The sequence below is a fragment of the Bos javanicus genome, chromosome 17, assembly GCF_032452875.1.
Source record: "Bos javanicus breed banteng chromosome 17, ARS-OSU_banteng_1.0, whole genome shotgun sequence".
Classification (NCBI taxonomy): domain Eukaryota; kingdom Metazoa; phylum Chordata; class Mammalia; order Artiodactyla; family Bovidae; genus Bos; species Bos javanicus.
Genome location: NC_083884.1, coordinates 56,475,626 through 56,500,836, shown reverse-complemented (window position 1 = coordinate 56,500,836; position 25,211 = coordinate 56,475,626). Strand labels below are relative to the sequence as shown.

Genomic DNA, 25,211 nt, shown 5'->3' with positions numbered 1-25,211 from the left:
TTCAGTTCAGTTCAGTCGCTCAGTCTTGTCTGACTCTATGCGACCCCATGAACTGCAGCATGCCAGGCCCATTTATTATATAATAAAGAGTACAGATGAGCACCCAGATAAAGTACATCGGGTGAGATCTGGGAGGGTCCCAAGCACAGGAGCTTCTGTCCCCATGGAGTTGGAGGGTTTGCCATCCTCCTGTTGGTTGGATGTGGTTACCAACCCAGAAGCTCTCCAAACCCCTTACTTCTGGGATTTTTATGGAGGCTTCATCACATAGGCATGAACTGTCGTTAATTCAACGTCTAGCCCCTCTCCCCTTCCCAGAGAATTCCCAGCTTCTAATGGCTCAGTCTTTCTGGTAACCAGTCCCTATCCTGAAGCTATCCAGGAGCCCACTCCGAGTTGCCACATTTGAATAAAAAGACACCCTGGTCACCCAGGAAATCCCAAGAGATTTGGGAACTCTGTGTCACGATCCAGGGTATAACACCAAATATTAGAACAAGAGCTGTTCCCGGTGCTCTTGTATCACTTAGGAAATTCCAAGAGTTTTAGGAGCTCTGTGCCAGGAACTGGGGGCAGAGACTGATATATAGATATACATACAGATATTTCTATTATTTCACAGTGTCCAGCCCCTTCAATTTTGGAGGTAGAAAGGAAATCTGGAAAGAATTCCCCAAAATGTGGCTTTTGAGCAGGACCTTCAGTACTCAGTGGGAGTTTGTTGGCTTACACAAAAGAAGTGTGGTTATACCCTGCTGTTTCAGTCCACCAGAAATCCTGCAGCCAGCATGCCTGCTTAGAAAGGCCAGGGCTGGAGGAGGAAGCTGTGATGGTGTTTATCTTTTGCCAAAAATCAGAAATGTGATTTTCAGAGTGAAAAAAGAAAAGCAAGAAATCCATGGCCTGAGCCACCACCATCCAGCCACTCAGTGGACCCTAATGAAGTGTCCTCATAGGACCTTGAAGGGACACAGGATAGACAAAGCCACTCAATGAACTGAGGGAGTCTCACCCTTTCTGTAAAGGTCCCAAGAGCTCGGAGCAAATCTTGCCCATAGTGTCACCTAAGAGCCCAGTGACACTCTTTGAGCCTGGTATTTCCAGTGACACTAGCCAGCTGGCAGCCTTTCTCTAGAATAAAGAGAAGGCATGAACTCATGGCTCTTTTTTGGGAGAGGTTTTTTCTCAGATTAACAGGCACGCGGACAGGCACTGGGGAAGGTGGCCTCTGTTAAGGACCCTTCTATGACCATTTCAATAGTTCAGTTATAACGTTTGCACATGGTCATTAATCCATGGTTGCAGAACACAATCCTTCCCTCTCCAATCCATGTTTCAGTGTGCATGACGTGGTTTATTTAAAGTTTAATAAGTTTAAATATGCATGAGATCATGCTTCTCATAGACATTGGTCTGGTTATGTCTTACCCAGTGGATTCTATAAGCTGTGCAGTACTGGTTATTAAAGTAAAACTGGAGGCTATTATTGCACATAGCCATCAGATGCAGGTGGGGAGGCAGGTGTTATAAAATAGCACTGGGAGATGATCCATACCAGCATGAAGTAGTGGGTAAGAGCACAGGACTGAGGTTCAAGTCCCAACTTTGCACATAACAGCTGTTTAACTTTGGGCAAGTCACTGTGCCACTCTGAGCCTCCTCTCTCTATACCCTTATTAACCTCACCAAGCTCTCAAATTTGTTGTGAGGATTAAATAAAATAATGCTTAACATAGAGCCTGGCATATGAGACATGCCTAGTAATTGCTAGCTGTTATTACACAGTGAAATGAATTTGATCTCTCTGGGCCTCAATTACCTACAACCCTCAGATCTATGGCTAAAAATCTCAATTTCCAGGCAGGCTAGAAAGTATCTCACATCTAAGAGCTATGTTCTATAAATATACTTCCAATCACAGAATTATCAAAAATACAAGTGTTCATTTAGAACTGCTTTTTTAACACAGTATTTGATCCTGTGTATTATAAAAGTAAAAGGGATTAAAAGGAATTATCCCCCCCTCTCCCCATCACCCCCGACCCAGATCTAAGACCATAGGGTAAGTTCTTTCAGACCAAAGTTTTAAGTCTGACAAACTGTGTAGGGAAGAAAGAAAATCAAACATGTCCCCAAAGATTCCTGCCTGCACGCAGTCTTTGTCACTGTGTTCAGTGACCTCATTTCACAGCTGCAAATTCAGCTGAAAAAGGTGAAAAAAACAACGAGTAGAATTTGTCTTATTATTGCAGTTGAGAGGAAACATAAAACAAGAAATTAAGGAGTGTAAAAGCTAGGTTAATTTCCACATATTCCAAACTACTAGGGGACTCCGTGGAGCCAGTAAGACTGCAAGCACCAATGTATTGGCTTGTGGTTTCCTCATCTCTAGGGCTGAATTAAGAGCCTATGGAAACGGAAATGTGAGGACCTAGATTCTGTTCCTATTTATTTTTTTGGTGTGCCTTGCGGCTTGCGAGATCTTAGTTCCCTGCTAAGGGACTGAACTCCTGCCCCCTGCATACTGGGAAAGTCCCCTTATTCTGGTCCGACTCTTTAGTTAACTCTATGACCCCAGGATTGTCCTCAAAGTCCCAGGAGGAAGGTAAATTCCTAGTGGGTGCCCCCACTTCACCTCTTCTGCCTCCCTCCGTCTCCTTTCCCCATGCTAAGCCAGAGTTTTCTTTCCAAACGTAAACTGCTGCCAGTTTAAAATCCTCAACGGCCACCACTCTTTATAAGATGAGGACTGGAAAAGTCTGAGCTGGGGTTGCGAGGCTCTGGACAGCCTGGCCCTTGGCTTCCCCTCCAGCCACACTTTTCCCCACCTTCCCTCTTCTACAGGGCCTCTCGCCCCGCCCTCTGCCTACTTAATTCCCATTCAACCTGCAGATCTCAGCTCAATATTTACTTTTGTTCCAGTTACTGTTGCTGTGAGCAACCACTCCAAAACCCATTAACTCCAGACAGCAAACATCTATTTCACTCACACATCTGCCATTTGAGTGGGGTTCAGGGCGAAGGATCATCTACAGAACCAGCTGGGGTGGCTCAGAGTGAGTGTCTGTTTCCAAGAGGGCTCATCCATATGAGTGGCACCTTGGGGCTTCTGTCACTCTGAGCTTGGCCAGGACTGAGCCCAGCAGCCTTGGTTCTCTGCTACCAGGAGGCTCTTCACAGCCTTCCCGCCTCCCCTCAACCCCCGACACCCCGCCAGCATGCTGGTGGCTAGGAATTAAGAGTGAGCCTCCCAAGACATAGAACAGAAAAGCTGCCAGTTCCTGGAGCCCGGGCCCAGAAATGGGCATCATGCTGCTTCTGACATGTCCTATCGGCCCAGCCATTCACAGAGGCAAGATTTCAGAGAAATGGGACTGTATATTATAAAGCCACCCTCCCACTGAAAGAGACTTGGGGCATATATTTCTAAATTGATACAGCTCCCTCCGGATAGTATTCCCAGACTCAATCCCAGCCAAATTCTCTGTTTGGGGCTGTCCGAGCACCATTCACGCTCCCACTGAGTCTTGTCTCAACCGTGTTTGTGTGAAGCCCATCTCCCCCACGAGGCTCTAAGCTTCAGAGGGCAGGGCTGCTTCTGTCTCCTGCATCACTGCACCCACAGCCCCCAGCACAGAGATGTTTGATCACTGTGGATAGACATGAATGAATCAGGGAACCTGTCAATGATTCAGTCAATGTTTAAGTGCTCAGGCTGAGAAACTACAAGGCTTTAAAGGAACACGCAAGTAGCCTGAATATGCAGGGCAGGCTGGGAGTGATATGCCAGGGGCTCTTAAGTCTTGAGCAACCCAAGGGGCACCCACCTCCTGCGCAGATGGGCAATGGTCTTGATCTTGGACCCCACCCACCTCTTACCCAGAGTGGCAAGAACTTTACAGTCTCCATCTTTGTGTGACATCTCCCAGTTTTACAATATAGACAACTGATTCCATTATGCACACAGTAGGCTTATTAAGGTGTGTCTGTGGGCTCGGTTTGGTCATGGGCAAAAAATATTTGCCCTATGACTCAGGCATGCCAAAATTAAGGGTAAAAAAAGATTGTTTTCTCTGACTGAAATGACTTGCTCCATATGGTGCTGAAAAAACAAAAACTTACCTATGTTATTAAATGTAGCTTGATATTTTTCACTTTTTGAAGCAGTCTTTTTCAGACAAGTGTCTGGGCTGATTCACGTCTCTGTAAGCATCATGTTCCCTCCTTTCCTGTGATGGTTTTGGCTTCAGAGGAAGCCCCTGTGTTCCCTGTAGGGCAGGGAATGGGCTTTGGAAGAGGTGTGCCTGGTCGTGGCTGATCTTTGGGGGCACACTTGTGCCCACTTCTGAAGTTCGAGATCCCCGCATCTCACGGCGGATTCATCCAGCTGGTGAGTCAGCAGTCTGGAGGGTTGGGAGAAGTCCCTTTAAGGAGAGGACCGCAACCGAGAACCACTGACTGCAGGCAGCTCCTTCCCTGTGTCCATCCTGTCGTTTCAACTTCTCACCATCCCCATTGCTCAGACCCCGGCATGAGCCACCATGCTGTCTCCAGCTGAAAGTATCGCAGCACTTCTCATCTGTCTCCTGGCCCTCTTCCCCTGCCATCGGCCATTCTCAAAACAGCAGCCAGAGGGCTCCTTTCTAAGAGGTCACATCATGTCTTGTTTCAGTTCAGAATCCTTTACTGTCATTCACAGAAAAGGTCAGGGTCCTCACACTGGTCTGCAAAGCCCCTGTTCTCTCTGCATCCCTGCCTCTCTCCTCTTTCTGTTGCTCACTCCACTCCAGCCACATGTGCCTCCTTGCTGTGTCTAAAACATACTCCTGCCTCAGGACATTTGCACCTGTCACTGCCTCTGTCTAGAAGGCTCTGCCCCCAGATGGATGAATGGCTCACTCTCTTCCACTGCAAATTCTTATCAAATGTCACCTTCTCAGTCATGCCTGCCCCAATCATTCGGTTTAAGATTGCAGCCCCTAGCTCTCCCAGCCCTACTGAACTCCCTGCTCTTTTATTCTCCCCATAGCACGTATCACTTACTAGTGGGAGTGAGGGGGTGGGGAACAGGTCAGCAAACTCCAGCCCCTGAGCCCCCAAGCTGGTTTGGTAAATAAAGTTTTATTTAAACCCTGCCATTAACTTACTGTTTACATCATCAATGGCTTTCATGCTACTAAGTAGTCAACATGTGGACTGAATGCCCCACAATAGCATAACTGTTTGTCTAGTGGGATAGGAAAACATATCCAACCCCTCATCTAGGGTATCAGTGTACCACACAGCTGCCTGACTAATCTTATGTGTTCTCTCTGCTCGTTCACAAGAATAGATGCTCCATGAGAGAAGGGGGTCTTACATGCTCTGATTACTGGCTGCATCTGGGACCTTCACCTTTCCAGCTGAAATTACTGGCTGGTCCATAGTCGGTGCCTAGTGATATTTGCCAAATAACCCCTCGCAAAAGATGTGGGCAATTAAAACTGCTCCTTGTCGTTCGCTCTGCTTCTGCTTCTGCTTCAGCACATACGGGGATGAGAAGACAAAGAAGGCAGTGGCTGAAGTCATCCTGCGACCATTCACCCCCATGCACAGCTGCATCATTTCGCCCTCGCTGCCCGAGGCCCACATGTAAGTAGTCCCACTTCGGGCTTGTTTGCTTCACTGTTTTATCATTCGCAGCCAAGGTCAAATGACTCAACCAGCTAACAGTCATTGGGAGCTATTCCTTTGTCCTCTTGAAAGGGACAGGGAGCCTGGGGCCAGCAACACTATGTGGCATATAAAAATAACAGAAAGCAGACATGGTGTCTCAGAGCTAAATGGCAATCCAGCTGGGACCGAGTCATTCCATTCCTTACCAAGCCAGACGCTCTAATGTCAAATAGTTTGCAAAGCCTGATAAAATCTATCTGCAACGCACGCCTGGCGGATGTCTCACCTGAGCCTCTAGGGACACGTTTTCCCCAAGACTCAGGTAGTTATTTCCCAGAAAAGTCCCCACTGCCGTCTGAGCCAACCCCAGGTACAAACTGATCATTGCATAGTGTAACAGGGGCTCAGCAACCCTCCAGGGAATACTCAGGCTTTTCAAAACCTTGACATCGCACTCCCTCCTATTTATTCCAGAGAATTCTCAGCCCAGCTTTTCCTTTCTCACTAGTTAGCCCTTTTCAACTGGGAGATTTCAGGGACAGAGTTTAAGGCAAGACTGCTCAACCTCAGCACTATTGACATTCAAGGACAAATAATTCTTCGTTGAGAAAGACTGTCCTGTGCGCTGTAGGATGTAGGATACTGGGCAGCGTCCATGGCCCCCACCCACCAGATGCTAGTAGCCAACCCCCTCCCCAGCTCTGACAACCAGAATGTCCCCAGGCATTGCCAAATCCCCCTGGGGGCACAATCACACACAGGCACCCCCAGCCCCTCCTGTAAGAACCACAGCTTTAGGGCAATGGGCATGGGGCAGTGGATTCTAGACTTCTCTTTCTGCTCATTTGTCAAATACTTGTTAGGTCCCAAAGGCATGCACAGTAAAAATGACTCTACCGACTGCTCTGGTGGGCCCTGTTCCACTCAGTCCTCGCAGCAGCGCTTTTGTACAGGTATCTTATTAGCCTGTCTCTGCAGATGAGAGAACAGAAGCTCAGAGAGGTATAGTAGCCTGCTCAAGGTCACAGAGTTCAGCATGTCACTGCACTGGGGTGTTAAGCCAAGTGTGTCTAACTTCAGAGCCTGATCTCTCACCACCATCTCTCACCACCACACACTACACAGAAGGTATATCCCAAGGTTTTACCTCTGAGGAGCTCATGATGTATTTGGACTACCAGGTGTCATGTACTTATAGAGTAAAGTAATGGACTGAAATCCTAGACAATGTGGCAAGTCATTAACAAGAGCACGTATTTGTGGGTGGATAATGCCACCATTACCAACACTGCTGACAACATCATCACCATCATCATCACCAGCACCATTGACCGTATCACCATCCTCTTCATCACCATCGTTATCACCATCAACACCATGTATTTGGACACATTCCTCTCCCTTACTAGTATTTCCACTTTTCATGAGCCCCACTCCCCACTTTTCTCCTATCTCCCTTTGATGGATATTATGACTGGTTTCATCACAGACTTATTCATTTAGGGACATTCCAACTGGCTGCCTCAATTGGATGTTCTTAAAACATCTCTTTACAAAAGTAAGTTTTGCAGTTTCTCATAATGACCCTTGGAAACACTTATACTTCCATATGTCTCTCCATGGACAAGGCTTCTGAACCCAAATGGTGTAAATCAATGGTTCTTAGGCTTTTACTTGGATCTGAATCATTTGGGGATCAGGACTTGGGTGAGGGGAATGGCAAGGTAAGGAAATGCCTGGAAAAACACATATTCCTGGGTCCCAAAATCCATTTCCTTTGATCTGAGCAAATAGAGGTTTACATCAGTTGCAGAAGTGACTGGACTTTTTTGCTCATCTTCCTTCAGTGTTAGATGGGGAAACTGAAGCCCAGAGAGAAGGCAGAACCTGCCAAAATTCTCACAACATTCTCACAAAATTCTCCTGACTTTAAAATCAGACCTTTGTGTCAAGTTTGTGGGACGATGAGGATGGTAGTGGTGACGATCACAGTGGTGGCTGTTATTTGTTATGGCCTAGAACAGGGATCAGCAACCTCTTTCCTAGAGGGAAAAGGGACAGGCAGTAAATATTTCAGGCTCTGCAGACCAGATGATTTCTCTGGCACCTGCAGACAGGTATCTGTGGGGGATTGGTTCCAGGACCTTCTGCAGATACCAAAATCTGTGATGCTCATGTCTTTTATGAATATAAATGGGAGTAGTATAGTCAGCCCTCTGTATCCACAGATGCAGAGGGTCGGCTGTACTTTGTCGTTGCAGCGTGAAAGTTACAGTGAAGGAATGATGTGGCTGTGTTCCAATAAAGTTTTATTTGCAAACACAGGCACACACTCCTGCAGTAGACTGAAGGCTGACCCTTCTCTTCCGTGGCTATTAAAAGGCTCTGGCTGCATTTGAAGACTGTAACAGTAATATGTTGCTGTATGACAGAGCATCTCAAAGTAGAGTAGCTTGAAAGAGCAACTGTTTATTGTTCAAAGTCTGCAGGTCAGCTGAGTGGGTCTGCTTGTCCGGATCAGTTCCGCTGGTCCAGGCTGGGCTTGCATGTGTGTGGGAAACTGGCAGCAGGCCCATCCAGGGCAGCCTCACACCCAGGTCTGTTGGTTGGTTGGTGGCTAGGGTGACAGGAGGGACCATCACTGTCATCATGCAGCATGCTAGCTGGACTTGTTCCATGGCTCTCAGGAAGGGCTCCAAGGACGAGAGCCTGAGCACTCAAAGCCTGTTAAGGCTTAGGCTCAGAATGGACCCAAGGACCTTTCCACTGTGTCCGACTGGCCAAACAAGACATCAGGCACACCCAGATACAAGGGATCGAGGAAAATGAAGATTCTACCTCCTGATGTGAGAGATACCAGATCACACTGTAAAGTACATGGATGCAGAGAGGGGTGGAGAATCCAGGCAATTTTATCATCATTGTACCACAAAGCATTGGGCAGAGCCTGCTGGGTCAGTTCTCAAATTCCAAGTCTTCACAGCAGCCGAGGTGGATTTCAATCCCAATAGGAGTGATCCCAGAACCGGCTGAAAATTCTAAAATGACTATATGGGGATCAGTTCAATGATGCCAAGGAAGACTGGATACTTTATCTTAAAAAAAAAAAAAAAGAGAGGGAGAGAGAGATGAGATGCTGTCTGCAGGAAAGAGGAGAGCCCGTCCTTTCCTCTCAGAGCTGACTGGACTGTCCTTACAACCCTTCCTAAGCAACTGTGCCTGCAGCCACTCTCCTGGTTTGCCCTCGACAGTCAGCATGGGGTGCCTTATATGCATTTTCTGATTTCTCTTAGTAAAAGGACAAAACATAGCTTTCTTCTCAGGGATGTAGATGCCCACTGTATTCTGGTTGGTGTGGCCGTTTCAATAGAGTGGGCTGCTTATTCAGGTACACAGACCCCTGGGAGCTCTCCCAGAGTTCTGACCACTAGGATTTTAGAAGCAGGCTTTGTGCACCCTGGTTAGCGTTTCCATCTATTATGCCCCACATTTAAGAAAATAAATGCTTTCTTTTTAAATTTGATAACATTCAAGATATTGTGCTTTGACCTGACAGGCAATCACTATAAAAAAGGAACAGTTTCTATCGAGCATGTTTCTGGGGACTCTTTCTTTCTGTCTCTTTGTTTTGCTGCATGTGAGATGAGAGATCATTGGGTTTGAGACACTTCATTTTTTCAGTAAGACCTGATTTTTTTTAGAGCAGTTTCCAGTTTAGAGTAAAATTGAGTGGAAAGTAGAGATTTCCCACTTACCTGCTCCCTCTGCCCGGCCTCCCCAGTGTGTCCATCCCCCGCCAGAGTGGGCTGTTTGATAGAACTGATGAACCGACAGTGACGCCTCACAATCACCCACAGCCCCTGGTTTACATTAGGGTTTGCTCTTGGTGGTATATATTCTGTGGGTTTAGACAAATGTATAACGACATGTATCCATCCATTCATGTATTATTCAGAGTATTTTCGCTGCCCTAAAAATCCTCTGTTTACTCTGCCTGTCCTTCCCTCTCCCACCCCCAACCCCTGGCAACCTCTGACCTCTTTGCCCGTAGTTTTGTGCTCTCCAGAACGTCATGTTGTTGGAAGCATGCAGTGTGTAGCCTTTTCAGATTGGCTTCTTTCACTTAGTGATACGCTTTTGAGATTTCTCCTTGGCTTTTCATGGCTTAATAGCCCATTTCTTTTTAACACTGAATAACAGTCCATTGTCTGGATGTACCACAGTTTATTTATCCATATGTCTCTAAAGGTTACTTCCAATTTTGAGCAATTATGAACAAAACTGCTGTAAACATTTGTGCACACATTTTTTAAGGCACTTTTTATAAATGGAAAAAAAGGTCCAGACCCTTTGGGTGAAATCCTGTTCTGCTGAAAAGGGAGGGAGGGCTCTGTCCTGTAACAAGAGACATCAAATTTGTGTTGATGGTTAGAACACAGATTCAGTAACCAAGCTATCGGGGCTCAGGTTCCAGCTTTGCCATTTGCTGCCTTTTTGACCTTGGGTAATTTCCATGACCTCAGTTTCTTCTTCTGAAAAATGGGGATACTGATAGTACCTTCCTCAAAGTGTTGTTACAAGAATGACTTTAATTAGTGGATGTAGAGCAGTTAAAACAGTGTCTGGCACAGAGTAAGTGCTCTTTGGGACATGTTTACTATTACTGTCATTTTTCGGTTGTTGCCACTCTCCTTTGCTACCTCTGTGGTTGTACACATAAGAATTGTGCCCAGATTTTCAGCTCCAGAAAATGTCAGATCCAAACCAGTTTAATCCCACCATATCCCATTTAGTAACAGAAAAGTATTGAGCCTACTCTGTGCCTGTGGTAGACAGTACTCTGAAGCTCGCTGGTTGTGGGCTGGGGAGACAAGTAACAGGCAGTTATGAGGCAGCAGGGACACAATGTGTACGGACAAAGGGACACATTGGAAGGGTAGGGAGGCTTCAGAACCTCCTCAGAGAGAGGAGGCTAGAGAAATCAAGGAAGGCTTCCTGCTGGAGGTGACATCTGAGCTGAGACCCAGTCACTGAGAGGCAGAGGAGGAGGAAAGGGAGTGTGTATCAGGAGCACAGAACAGTGCTGAACGCCTCACCTCACCTTCACTGGAATGATTACCACCATCATACAGATGAGAAAACTGAGACTCAGGAAAATTAAGTACTTTGGCCAAGACCACAAAGCTAGTAGATGGCACAGCTAGGGTTTCAACACAGTGCAGAGAGAGTACGGCAAGCTTGTGCTACTGAGCAGAACTGCACCAGGCTGCAGATGGCAGCACAGTGTGGGCAGGGAGACTCGAGGCTGAGCAGGGGGACAGTCTCTCCCATGTGAAGGGGTGTTGGTTTGCCAGGGCCATCATAACAAAACACCACAGACCAGGTGGCCCAAACATTCCCAAACAGAAATGTATTCTTTCACAGTTCTGGAGGCTGGAAGCTCAAGACCAAGGTGCCCACATATTGGTTTCTCCTGAGTCCTTTCTCCTTGGCCTCACATAGTCTTTCCTCTGTGAGCATGCGCTCTAGTATTTGTGTGTCACAGCTCCTCTTCTCATAAGGACACCAGTCAGATTGGATTAGGACCCACCTTAATAGCCTCATTTTAACTTCATCACCTCTTTAAAGGTACAGTCACAGTCTAAGATGCTAGAGATTAGGACTTCAGCTTGTGAATGGAGGGGGACATCATGCATTTAGATGGTTTAGGGAGTTTGAAGATTTTAAGCAAGGGAAGGAAAGGAAAGCGCCAGCTTTGTGCCTGTTCCTGTCCTTCGCAGAAATGAATCAGAGGCTCACCTGCTCCTTATCCCCCTGTGCTGCAACAAAAAGGGGGTGTCTGCACAGGGTCAGGCACATGGCACAGCCACTGCTACTGTTGGCACCCAGAGCTGCCAACATGCACTTACCCTGGGGATCAAGATGGTATAGGGAGGAAGAGAAAGGGGAGGAGGACTGTGGACTTGCAGTTTCTTTAAAGCAGAAGGGAAACAAAGGAAGGAAGGGGCTTAGCAGAAAAAGAGAGAGAGAGAGCGCTGCTGACTCTAGTTTTCCTAATACCTGTGGACACGTCCACCCCAGAACCTGGGGGCTGTGAGTGGGGTGCCTGGAAGCAGCTCCCCTGCAAGCTGAATGACTTTCTGGGATACCCCTGGGCCAGCTCACACTTGAGCCCCAGGGCTGAGGTTCCACCTCGGGAGCCAGGCCTTCCTGGAAGCTGGAGGGTGGATGCTTGCATGCCCCTCTGAGCACGAGGCAGGAACCCTGGGGAGCATCGATCAAGCCAGGAGCAGTTTCAGAGAAGAGCACTTACACAGGTTCTAATGGAGGCATCTGGCGCATTAGTGTAAGAGGAGGAACCAGGCAAGGAGGGGCGGCTAGTTAGGATTCCCCCTCGTTTCCAGGAAGAATGCAGGCAGTGAATTAACCCTGTGCCAACCTTGCTCAGGGTGGCCACTGCACTGGGCCCAAACCAGCACCTTAAACCGAGCTCAGGTCCACAAAAGAACAGTCTCTGGGATTAAACAGATGTAGGTTCAAACCCTCACCAATCCTAGTGTGACCTCGGGTGGCTCACTTTGCTTCTCCAAGTCCCTTGTCTGCAGAAAGGATGGTCTAGAGGCGCCCTTTTATAGGGCTGTTGGTGGCGTTAAATAGGATATTCATCCCATCTCTGTCAGCAGCAAGCTGTGTGACCCAGAGCACACTGATTGCCCCTCACTAAGCCTCCGTTTCCTGTTCTCTAATATTCGTATATGATTTATACCCAGCAGGGTTTAGGGAGAATTAAATACCGTGTTAGATGGTTAGGTAGCATCACCGACCCAATGGTCATGAATTTGAGCAGACTCTGGGAGGTAGTGAAGGACGGGGAAGCCTGGCGTGCTGCAGTCCATGGGGTCGCAGAGTCAGACACGACTGAGCAGCTGAACAGCAACAACAAACCCTGTGTGTCAAGTGTCCTTCTCAGTGTCCGGCTCATCGTGATACAAATTGCCCCCAGTCACAAAATATGGGGTAGACCTATTCTTAAACAGTGTCTTGGTTACACTTCCAAATAATGTATTCAGTGTGGTTTTCCTCAACATCCAGCTACATCTGGGGGCAAAGGATTTATAAATTTAAAGCAGTGAGTCCAGTTGTTAACTGGAGTAGGGGGAAGGGAAGAAGTACGATAAATACACTAGTTTCCCTGTGTTGCCAGACGTTTCAGACACTGCTAGGATATTTATTGTATTTTTATCGGATGAATAGTTGGATGTCCATTTCCTTCAGTCCTCTTGTTTGCCTGAGTCAAGACCTCTGCCTTTAGGGCCCCTCCTTTGTCCCTTCCTGCTGTGCATGCCGACTCCCAGCAACTGGTCATCTCATGTCTGATCATGGTTCTGCCACCTGGCCCAGTGACCTGCACAAGCCCCCCACCTCTGAGCCTCAGATCCCTCACCTGTAAAAACGGGCATAAAACATAGCTCAGGAGCCCATTGCAAAACTTTACTGCTGTGCACAGGAGATAGTGCCACACACCCAGAGCCTGGCAACAGCTCTCCAGCCAGGAGCCAGCACAAGTCCTGTCTCTGTCGCCACCGTTGTGAAGAATGTTGCTCTAACAGGATGCCCCTGGGCTCCTGCCCTCTGTCTTTGCAGCGAGCCCATCTTCCGCCAGCTCTGCGTCCTCCACTGGCTCCTGGAGGCCCTGACTATTGACCACAGCCACTATACCATGAAGCCTGTGATCACCTGCTGGAATCCCAAGTAGGTCTCAACCCTTCTACCTGGGTGATTGGCAGGGCAGAAGCTCCTGTGGGTTCCCCCATCCTTCTCCTGTTTTTTTTTGGGGGTGGTACCCCACTCCAGTACTCTTGCCTGGAAAATCCCATGGGCAGAGGAGCCTGGTAGGCTGCAGTCCATGGGGTTGTGAAGAGTCGGACGTGACTGAGCAACTTCACTTTCACTTTTCACTTTCATGCATTGGAGAAGGAAATGGCAACCCACTCCACTGTTCTTGCCTGGAAATCCCAGGGACGGCAGAGCCTGGTGGGCTGCCGTCTATGGGGTTGCACAGAGTCGGACACGACTGAAGCGACTTAGCAGCAGCAGCAGTAGTAGGTTGCTTTAGGAGTTCTATCCTGTTGGGTCCAAACTGCAGCAGTGAGAACCCTCATGTGGACACCCTCCCAGCATCTCTCCCCAGTTCCACGTGCAGTGACATGTGGAAAGTTCAAAATCAGTCAGCCAGGGCGAGAGTATTCACACCACAAAAACTGGCTGGCCAGCCATCCCAGCCCAACCCAGCACAGCTAGGTTCTCTCCGGCCCTCTTCCTGGATCCTGTCTCCCCGCACTGTTCAGCATCTGATCCTCTTCCTATTTTCCTCCTGTCCCCTTCCCATCTACTCTTCCCATTCTCCATGTTTTTCCCCTTTCTCTGAAGGTTTTGTCTTCTCTCTCTCTCTTTTTTTTCGTATATATTGAAAACTGTTTCTCCACTTGGACCCAGGGAATATTCTGTGTTCAGGTCCCAGGAGCAGCTGCTTTGCTCAGGCAGATGCTCCAGCACCTGTTATCTAAGCCATGAGAAGTGTTAGATGCTTCTCCACCAGAGAGCAGGGCTCCTCAGCAGCCTTGAGGCCACTGTCGCAGGAATTGCGTGGCACATACAAGGCAGAGCAAGGAACAAGCAGGCGTGTAAGGTGTTGTTTCTTTAGGAGAGTCAAGTTGTCTGCAAGAACAGAACCAGAAGAGTTCTTGTAAGGATTAAGCAAGATAAAGTATGTAGAACATTCAGCATGATGTCTGGGGACACAGTGAGTGCTCATTAAATGATAGCTATTCAAGATCAAAATCCTGATTTAAAGAGCAGTAAGGAATGTGACTGTCAATACCATTGAGACTTAGGGCAAGGGAAGAAATACACCTCTGAGCAGAATTTTACCAATGGCTGAGAGCTATGTTCACTGGGGGAATGGAAAAACATAGAAAGAGATGGAGAGGGAGGGGTGGAGAAGGTACATGAGTTCAACCCAAATCTGGTTGCAAAGATGGGCAATCCAGGGAATGACCCCACGAGGAAAATACCAAGTCTTCAATTCTCCTGCCTGAGATTTTCTGAGTTTCCACTATCAAGCAGCAAGCATCTCCTGTTACTGAAGTGCTTGAAACATAAACCCTGAGTCCTGACACCACCATGCATTTTCCAGAAGGAAACATCCATCCTCTGGGACCTGTAGTTCCCAGAGGTTTCATTTCTATTAGAAGTAATGATGGCTATAGGTCTAGTCCCTGCCCCCCTGATTTTATAGAAAGAAAGTGGGGTGATTCAGTACCTCAAAGTGGGCTTTCTACAGGCAGCAAAATTTTACTAACTGGCAGCAGGAGTGCTGCAAACACGATCTTTGTTCATCGCAGGAAGATCCCATGTTTGGGTAGATGGGTGGATGGTCGGGAAAGTGGAGAGATGACAGATTTTAGGATGTCCTTCTGAGTTGTGTCTGAGTCTCCACTTTATTTAGAAAGGAAAAAAAAAAAAAGATCTTCCCGATTTCATCATGTGGCAATAGAAACACATTATCATTTTCTAGTATCCTCATTAATTCTACTTCTAGCAAGAGTTTATTTCAATTGACAAGATGATCAGGTCCAAACAGAGCAGAAACAAAGCCTTCAATAATGAATGCGCTAATTACCCTCCTCTGAGAGATGGAAGCTTCTGTTTAGGGAAAGTAAGACTTGTTTTATACATGAAGGCCCACAGATTTTTATTCAAACCTTTGGGGCCAGCTGCATTTCAAAATTGTGGTTTTTTTGTTTTTTTTGTTTTTTCTTTTTTGGCATTTTAGAATGGAAATATGAGACAATATACCATATAGAGCATTTTACTCCCAGAGGGAACTAGGACAGCACCCTATTGTCAAACATATTTCTGCAGAAAAAAAATGAATGTTTACACTAAATGGATACTCGAGGTAAGCAAAGGTCATCAATAGTCTTCCATCAGTTCAGATCATGTTTTGCTGCCAAGTAAATTATGAGTTTTTGTTTTGTTTGTTTTCAAGACCCTTTGGATTTTGGAACTGAATAAAGGGTTGTGAACTCATATTGGTTTTATTCTTATTAGAGGCTCACTTTCGAGGACTGACTAGAAACAAGTGGACCTTTACAGAGAAGCAGACAAGACCCGGTGTAAGCAAGCACTTCAAGCCTTAGTGACACCTCTTCTTAGTCCTACTCAGTGGGAAAGAACAGGGCAGACCCCAGGTCAAAGAGGGGAGCGAGAAGTTACCGATTTAGCTTTCAGGCAGAGGGAAGGAGCTGCTCCAATCGCCCTGAGCCTCCAGAGTCAGGTAATCGGTGCTCTGCCCTGGAGCTACGTGGGCAGCACAGTCAAGTATGTCTTATTGCCTCAGCTGTCCCGGAGACACCACTGGACCCACTCTTTTTTTTTTCTTTTTCCTTTTTTGACTGCATTGTGCAGCTATAGCAGTGAAAACCTGGAATCCTGACCAGTATACCACCAAGGAATTCCTGGATCCACTCTTTTTTTTTTTTTTTTAAGATTTATTTACTCATTTCATTTTTGGCTTTAGTGGCTCTTCGTTGCTGCATGCAGGCTTTCTCCAGTTGTGGTGAGCAGAGGCTACTCTTCATTGCAGTGCATGGGCCTCTCACTGCAGTGGCTTCTCTTGTAAAATATAGGCTCTAGGTACACAGGCTACAGTAGTTGCGGCTCAAGGGCTCTAGAGCATGGGCTCAGTAGTTGTGGCTCATGGGCTTAGCTGCTCCGTGGCATGTGGGATCTTCCCAGACCAGGAATCAAACCCATGTTCCTTGCCTTGCAAGGCGGATTCTTCACCACTGGACCACCAGGGAAGCCCTGGACCCACTCTTAATTGGAAACTCCAAATAATTTTGACTTTCATTAAGAGAGTCCAGACACTCAAGGGCTGGGCTTCTAGGCCCAAAGAACCCACTGCCTCCTTTAGAAAAAGATAGATGCCTTTCTACATATAAGACATTTCAAATATGACACAGGTACCTAAATCTAGCCACTGTTTTATAAGGAAACTACCTGTCATGTGAGTGCTTTCTATGTCAGGCACTGGTCAGGAGATGTGACCTCATTTGAGCCTCATTCTGACTTAAAAATAAGGAAACGGAAGCAAAGAGAATTTAAGTAACTTGCTATAAGTTACACAGCTAGTAAAAGTCAGGATTTGAACCCAGGTAGCCCAGAAAGTGAAGAGGAAATAAAGAGTCTCTTGATAAAGGTGAAAGAAGAGAGTGAAAAAGCTGGCTTAAAACTCAACATTCAAAAAATTAAGATCATGGTATCTGGTCCCGTCACTTCATGGCAAATAGATGGGGAAACAATGAAAACCGTGACAGACTTTGTTTTCTTCAGTTCCAAAATCACTGCAGATGGTGAGTGCAACCATGAAATTAAAAGACACTTGCTCCTTGGAAGAAAAGCTATAACAAACCTAGACAGCATATTAAAAAGCAGAGACTTTACTTTGCCTACTGCAAAGGTCCATCTAGTCAAAGCTATAGTTTTTCCAGTCATCATGTATGGATGTGAGAGTTGGACAATAAAGAAAGCTGAGTGCCAAAGAACTGATGCTTTTGAACTGTGGTGGTGGAGAAGACTCTTAAGAGTCCCTTGGACTGCAAAGAGATCCAACCAGTCCATCCTAAAGGAAATCAATCCTGAATATACATTAGGAGGACTGATGCTGAAGCTCCAATACTTAGGCCACCTGATGTGAAGAGCTGACTCATTAGGAAAGACCCTGATGCTTGGAAAGATTGAAGGCAGGAGGAGAAGGGGACAACAGAGGACAAGATGGTTAGATGGCATCACCAACTCAATGGACATAAGTTTGAGCAAGCTCCAGGAGGTGGTGAAGGACAGGGAAGCCTGGTGTGCTGCTGTCTGTGGGGTCGCAAAGAGTTGGACATGACTGAGTGACTAAAGAACAACAACAAAGCCCAGATGCAAAGCATCTGCACTTAACCACTAAATGATTATTTCCTCTGTTTCTAGCTAAAGCCCCAAAATACTCAATTTAGGAAATAATCCGATATCAAAAAAATAAAAAAGGATAACTCATTACAAAGTATTATTTGCCAGGATATAAAAAGGGACCATAACTTATTAAGATCATATGACATGTAAATATATAATTTCCTTTTAAAAAAAAAGCTAGTCTACATTTATTGTTCTGCAACTAAATTTTTGTTGTTTACCTTAATACACGGGGATTATCTCTCCATGTCAAATCTTCTTTTAATAACTTTGGGGTTTATCAACACACTTAACCAATTCTCTCAAGATCTTGAATGTTTGCCAGATTGTCACTTAAAAAAAAAAATGCAGCATTGTTCTGAACAACACACATAATAGTAATTATTAAACTAAGTTGTTTTCCCCTTATCATGCATCCCCACCACCCCCACCCTGGAAAGCCTCATTTTCCTCAAACCTACTTTTTTTAGGCACTTCTGGGGATATACCCGTGGGAAAAACAAACACTGTCCCTGCCCTCTGGAGCTTCTATTCCAAGGGACGTGGTGCGGAGCAGCAGATAATAAACACATAATAATCAAGACGCTTTGAGATAGCAGTGGGCGTCATGAAGAAATTGACAGGGTGAGGTGATAGTGACAGGGGAGTGGGGTGACTTAAGTTGAGTCGTCAGGGGAGGACTCACACAGAAGGTGATGTCTGAGTGAAGTCTCTGATTTCCCCTGCACTGATCCTCCCACTCCTTTACTCAAGCAGACATCTCTACGAGAGTGGGAGAATGTGGCTGGGTGGCCAGAGAGCCTATTACTCCGGAGCTGGGGCAGGCACCCTGGCCAGGGAAAACACGGGAGCTTTGACCTCCGGCCTCTCCCTGCTACAAAGTCAGCAGGTACCTCCGTCCTCCATCTCAGTCGTGGACTCGTGAACATGTCCTAAACCTGCCAGCAGACCCTCTACCCTCAGAAGCAAATGCGGATTCAGAAAGTGCGAGTGAAGCATTTGAGAAAATTACCCAGATTGCACTGTGGTTAGATGTCTTTAAGTGGCAGCCAGAGTTAGAAGAGATGCAACAGTGCTCAACGACCTCTTCCCTTGGTTTCTAGCTGATAGAATCCCCCGGAAAGCTTTAGCAGGGAGAGACTGTGGTCTGAAGATCACAGTGGCTTCTCCCCCACGGATGTGCCTGAGTGCCTCCTACCCACCACCAGCACCTCCTCCATGCCACACTGAGATGTGTGTCAAAAAAAGCGCATGTAGTTCATAGTTCTGCTGTATTCAGTTCTCCATACAAGGCATCCGGCCAAGCTCCTAACAAGCCCATTGCTTTGCATCTTCACTCTAATCATCCTCTGACTCAGCTACTATTTCTCCATTTGACAATTGAGGACACTGAGGCTCAGAGAGGGTCAATATTATAAAAAAAAATTGCACATCTCAGAAGCAGCAGGGCAGGCAGAGGACTCAGACAGCTGGTCCACCAGATTCTTAAACTCACAGTTAACTACCCGGGTATACCCCTTTTCCTGGTTCTGATGCTCAGAGAGACTGGCCTGAGATCACACAGACAATAAATCAGAGCTATCAATTAGGTCAGGTAAATTAAGCTGCCAGGACGATCAACCCCCCAATTTCAGCCACTTAGTACAGCCCAAGCTTACATCTCGCTCACCCTGTACATGTAATCCACATGGAACTCTGCTAACCTCAGTCACCTGGGGGCCCAGGCTGATAGGAATTCCATCTCAGCAGAAGCTTCCCCATCAGCACAGCAGAAAAGGGAGTCTGACTTGAGCACTGGCCCTTAAAGCATCCTCCCTACAAGCTACAGGTCACTTGCACTCATGGTTTTTTGTGTTTTTTTTTTAAACAAAGCAAGTCACAGAGCTATACCCAACTTCAGAGAGCCAGTAAAACCTGGGACCCCAGTAGGTGAAGGGCTCTGTGCCTCCAGGCCTTGGGAAGGAACACCAGCCTGCCTGCCCTCCTTGCTTAAGGTGTATGCAGTCAGCCCACTGTGGACAACAATGCTCAGGTTATTTCCTTTTCTCTCCCTATTGATCCTCCTGTTTAGTTTATTTGCTACTGAAAATGAAACATCAGAGAGACCAATCCTGTCTAACCAGGCCCTTTCTTTATCAATGGCTTTGCAAGAGCGATGCTCAGGGCTTTTTAAGATCCCTGGGAAGCCTGCTGCATTTTTAGCTCATTTAACCTGCTGCCTGAAGTTGCAATAGATTTCAGGTCATCTTGGAAGTCTGTGTGAACGAAAAACCTCCATCTTCCCAATTGGGTCTGAATATTTAAGATTTTGAAAGCTTGGCCTGTACCAGATTTAATTTTAAAGGGGAAAGAGGGGCTGCTTTTGAACTTCAAGAAGAAGGCTGGAGGCACAGCAGGGGCTGAGTTAGCAAAGGGAAAAGGCGAGAAAAGCCCTGTGGTCTTTTCTCCAAAGCAGAAACGCTAAAGCTTCCAGTTGGTGAGCCTTAAATCAGACTTCAAAAGCGCCGCTAGTTTAAATATTGTTTATAGGACTGAAGTATCGCTCCTTTCCCTGGCTGGATTTTGAATATTCCTTAATTTGATTACTCGGGGGAGAGGCAGGCAGAATCAACGATAAATGAGCTTCACTGTTAATTATTCAGAGGGCTTTTTATTGTGTAATCAAACATAAAGTCTTACAAAAAGCTTGAAGGCACATTCTCACCCCACCCTCCGCAGCCCGACTTTGACCCTGTAAGCATTCCTCGGGCATCGAGGCTGTGAGCTGGGAGATGCCCAGCAAGGCTCTGCCAACAAAGAGAGCACACATTCCCCTCTCCACTAGCCTTTGATTCTGCTACTCAGACCCCCACGCCACAAAAAGCAGTCAGTAAGTGAGGTTCACCTTTGCCTCCTATCTGAGCTTCTCCCCTGACCAGCAGCCCCTGAGGAGTCTAGATTCCTGTTGGTGCCTCCCCACAATCAAACTGGCCTGGCTGTCTCATTCTTTCTAGCCCCTCCTCTATGCTGAGTGACAGCCAGCCAAACGATTTAAAGGCTCCCAGACATCTAAAAATCCTTTCTGCAGGGAAAAAGGAGATAAACAGATGGATGGATGAATGGAGAGATCAAGAGATCAGTCAATCAGTTGTTACAAAGGTAGAGGTCGTTACTGAGTCTTCCAGCTTGCTTGTCAGCAGGGCTCCACCACCCTGTAGCCACAAGTCCAAAATCCAAAAGGCTCTGAAAACTCAGTTTTTTCCATAACTCAGTTTGGCAGCAAAATCTGACATGAACCAAACTGATCTGGTGGCAAAACTTGAAGCTATTTGTAGTCGTTATCCCACCTAAAGTAAATATTCATATATACTGCTGCAGAAATGTTAACATGTTTAATTAAAAGATGGTGTCTCAAAGCCACTGGCAAGATTATGTTAATATGTAGTATTCAGTTCAGTTCAGTCGCTCAGTCGTGTCCGACTCTTTGCGACCCCATGAATCGCAGCACGCCAGGCCTCCCTATCATCACCAACTCCCAGAGTTTACTCAAACTCATGTCCATCGAGTCGGTGATGCCGTCTAGCTATCTCATCCTCTGTCGTCCCCTTCTCCTCCTGCCCCCAATGTGTAGTACACATACAGCGTATTTCCGTTGCAAAATGCCCAAATTCTGAATTTGGCAGCACATCTGGTCCCATGGGTTTCAGATAAAGGGTTCTAGGTAGGTCACTTTCCAGACCTACTGGGGCTTCAGTCTCCTACTCAGAAAGTTACAACCCACGAAGGAAGACCCAGGTTTCGTGGGACCTGAAATTTATTCAGTTGGGGAGAGGGGCACTTTAAGAAAAAGAATACAAAGTTAAAATACAAAAATTAGGTACAGGGCCATGGAGGGACCCACGCAAGGGATGGTCATTAGATCCATTGTAAATACGCATCTGGGCAAGTGACTGAAGACCCCAAGTTTGTTTTCTCATCTATAAAATGAGATGATAAATATCTGCATAACAAGGTGGTGTTGAGGTGATTCAGTGAGAATGCACAGAAGTGTCTTGCATGTAGGATTGTATAGAACTTTCACTTAGTAAACTCCAAACCTGTGATTTTCATTGTGCAACTCATCCCACAAGCTTCCCCCTGCATCCCTCCCCGCAGCAAGCACACCCAGAAATTCTCTCTGTGTCAATCAGAATTGTCCCTGATGTGAGACCCTTAGGCAGTAGAGTAGGTAGAGATTCAGAAACAAACATGCTTTTCGATTCACCCCCAAGAGGAACCGCAGACCTGCTCTGGAGTCTGCTAGAGGACCTGAGTTCAAGATGCAGATAGATGCAGAATGTGGACAAATATGCTGCACCTCCCTCAGGCCCTACCCAGCGGGCTGTGGTCTCTCCTAACCTCGATTCCCACTCACAAGACCCCGGCCGTGGAGAACCTCCCCTCCCATTGTTCCTGAGTACAGGAAGGGGAAAAATCACAGCAGAGAAGTGCCACCATCCATCACCAATTTATTGCTTTTCTTAAAAGTACTTGTAATAAACTGAGGCTCTAGAAACGGAAAACTCATTAAGCTGTTTCTCACTCAGGGACCCAGGTGGAAGCAAAAGCACAATAAAAAAAATCAATAAGGACAAGTCCATGGGACAGAGATGGGAGCACTTCGTCACAGCGCCGAAGGTAACTGTCTGCTCACCACTCTCCCGTCTGGTTACCAACTCCAACTTGGTGGGGGAGGCATTTTTTGCCAGTCTTTTCTCTGATGGGATTTTTTTTTTCTAGTTGGTTCTCTGAGTGAAGGGAAATCAGAACCTCATGCTGTTGGATGGCTTTTGTGAATTTAATTAAAATGGTTATCAGGGGATTGTAGAAGAAATGCCATTTGGCTAGATACCACTTCATAGAGGAGGGGAGGAGTAGCGGAGGAGCTGCCTAATAAGATGTCACCAGGAGGAAATGGAGTCACCTTGTTCTTTAGCTCTATATTTTTAATCAATAACAGTCATTTGTCTGTCTCTCTCTCTTTTAACTCAGAAAACAAGAAATGAGTGATTGAACAGACAGGGCTTTCTACAAACTAGAATGTGGGTCTATTATTAAGAGAAAATCCAGAGTTCTGTTCTTTTCACTGAAGAGTATTCCTAACTCCCAAACTCACCCACTTAGCAAGCAAGCCCATTAATAATAATAATGGCAGGAGTAAAGCGCTTAAGGCAGTTGAGAGAACACACAATGAGATTTTGTTGTTGAACCTGTGCCTCAACCCACAGAATGGAAATAATGTTGGTTTCTGCCCATTTCTCAACATTAGCAAAGTACCCCAGGAAACAATACACAGTCTCACTTTGAAAATGTTAAAATGCTGTGCATTATTGTGGTTATATAGTTTTTAGAAGCCACTCTGTAAACAGAATTACAGTGGGCCAGGTTCTGTGCTAAAGAAGCTCTTTAGGTGTATTAGCCCGTCCTGTCCTCCTGATTACTCCATAAGACACTATTCTTATTTCCAGGTAGGAGATCATAAAGTTGGGGCTCAGAGAGGTTAAGTAATTTGCATGAAGCCATGCAGAGCCAAGAGTTAACTAATCCTGGGTCTATTTATTAAACCCTGTTTATTAAACACCACGCTCTTCAAAAGCATGTTTTCTCTGGCATCGTGATTATCATCGCCCCTCAGGAAGTTTCACCATTTTCTTGCTTTTTCATCCGAGCACTCCTAGATCTGAGAAGTAGAGCCTTTGTTTTTATCACTGAAAGTTGCTATGGAGATACCATGTGCATCTGTCTCCAGAGATGCACAGAAAAAAATGGTAGAAGCCACGAACCTTTAAAAAAAAAAAATGTCCTTCAGGAATATTGACAACTATAGTTGGAGGAGGGGTGAGTGAACCAATGTACTTGAACTCCGAGTTGAAATCCCTCCTGAGTAAGTTGTGGGTCACACTCTAGGCTGCAGTGTGGTGTGTCCTGAGGGTGGGGAAGCACTGAATCAGGAGTCAGGAGACCTAGTTCAGCCACTGTGACCCAGTTCCCTGCATGGCGTTGAAGAAGTCCTTTCCTCTCTCTCGACCTCAGTTTCTCCACCTGCAGAATAGGGACTTTGAAAGAGAGGCTCCAGTCAACTTCCACAGCAATCAATATTCTTCTTTATGTGTAGAGCTCATCAGTGCCAGGGCAGTGATCCTCAAAAGCTGGGGAAATTGCATAAATGAAAAGATTAGGCTGGGTAATATAGTAGGGAGTGGGGAGGTCTATGGCAAACAAGAATTCTCCTGCACAGCTAAAGGAAACAACCTCTGCCTAGCTCTACTCATTTCACCATGTGAAAATGGGATCCAGAGCTTATCATTTTCAAGAGAGACCAGTAACCTCAGTACTTCATATGAGGATATCCCCAGTTTGTAGAATTCTGACCAGTTAAACATGTCTCCCCATGGGCCACCAGTTAGAAACCCCTGCTTCTAAGAAAGTATATGGAAACCTTTTCCTTGTTTTGCCGAAAAGCAGTCCCTCCTGGTTGGAAACACAGCAGCCAATTAACACCACTCCTTGAGTGAAATACCAGACACAGAGAAGAAGCATTTGGGGATTTAAGTCAAATTCAGGGAGAGTCAGTTCAATAAAGGGCAAGCAGGATGCCGAATCTGCCTATCACACCTCCCCCCACACACATTTTATTCTTCTGCCACTCTCAATTAATCAGAAGTGTCAGCCCTTCACTTTGGATTTCCTGGCTGTGGCTGTTAATTGAATTTTAATTAATGGCAACTTTAGGAGCACAGAATTAAATCCTAATGCAAGGAAGATGTGCACAGAACTCTGTGTGTGGAAAGCTCTTCTGTGATCATCCCAGCCCATCCTCTCTGTTGTACAGATGAGGGAGTGGAGGTAGGGGAGTAACCTGCTCCAGGCAAGTCCCTGGGCTCTGGGTCCAATGCTCATTGCAAGACTCCAGGCTGCCCTGGTGACACAATCTGTCCAGTCTTCAAAAATGACATTGATGTAAAAGAGTCCAGAATCAAGAATTCATGTTGTGCCAGGTGAGACAGGAAGAGCTGACTTCCACAGGTATTATCCCAGAGCTCTGATATTCTCTCTCCCTAGTGGGGGCAGGGAGCAGAAGGGCCCTCTGACGGTCTGGCAAGCTCTCGTCCAGTTGCAGTGCCGTAACAAAGGGGACACTGCATCAGGCTGCTAATTTATCAAAGGGGAGAGCATGTCAGCTTTGGGCATTTGTTTTTTCTTTATCTCAGTCATTCTCTAACTTCATATACTCCCTTGGAGATCTGGTTAAAGCCAGTTGAACTCCAGGTCCCCAGGCTATCAAATTCTGAAACATTCCATCACTTGTGTGGCATTTCACTGAAGATTTGTTGGCGGAGGTGGTGTTCACAGGGAGACATCACATCTTAAAACCCACAGCCTTCTCCCATCTCTCTTCCCTGACCTTCTCTTTGCCTTGTATAATGGAGAAATCCCTTCCCTCTTCTGGAACAGGGAGGTTCCACCTACACTCAGGGCCCCTGAAGTAGTGATAGCTTACTGTGAACAGTGAAGAA

The 25,211-nt window shown here is 46.3% G+C and overlaps 1 protein-coding gene across 9 annotated transcripts in view; it reads left to right on the top strand.

Annotated features, from left to right (window-relative positions):
* CCDC60 (coiled-coil domain containing 60) overlaps positions 1-25,211 on the top strand; it is a 176,796-nt gene that overhangs the window by 123,011 nt on the left and 28,574 nt on the right. For 5 of the 9 annotated variants that reach the window (XR_009730381.1, XR_009730379.1, XR_009730380.1 and 2 more), the window contains 3 exons: positions 5,524-5,631; positions 13,300-13,407; positions 22,242-22,332. Coding sequence is in view for 6 of the 9 variants with exons in the window: in XM_061384840.1 (XP_061240824.1) it covers positions 5,524-5,631; positions 13,300-13,407; positions 22,242-22,332 (307 nt within the window). In the remaining 3 variants the exon portion in view is untranslated. Of the gene's footprint in view, positions 1-5,327; positions 5,632-13,299; positions 13,408-22,241; positions 22,333-25,211 lie in introns of all 9 variants that reach the window. The other 4 variants (XM_061384842.1, XM_061384843.1, XM_061384839.1 and 1 more) reach the window with 4 other exon arrangements.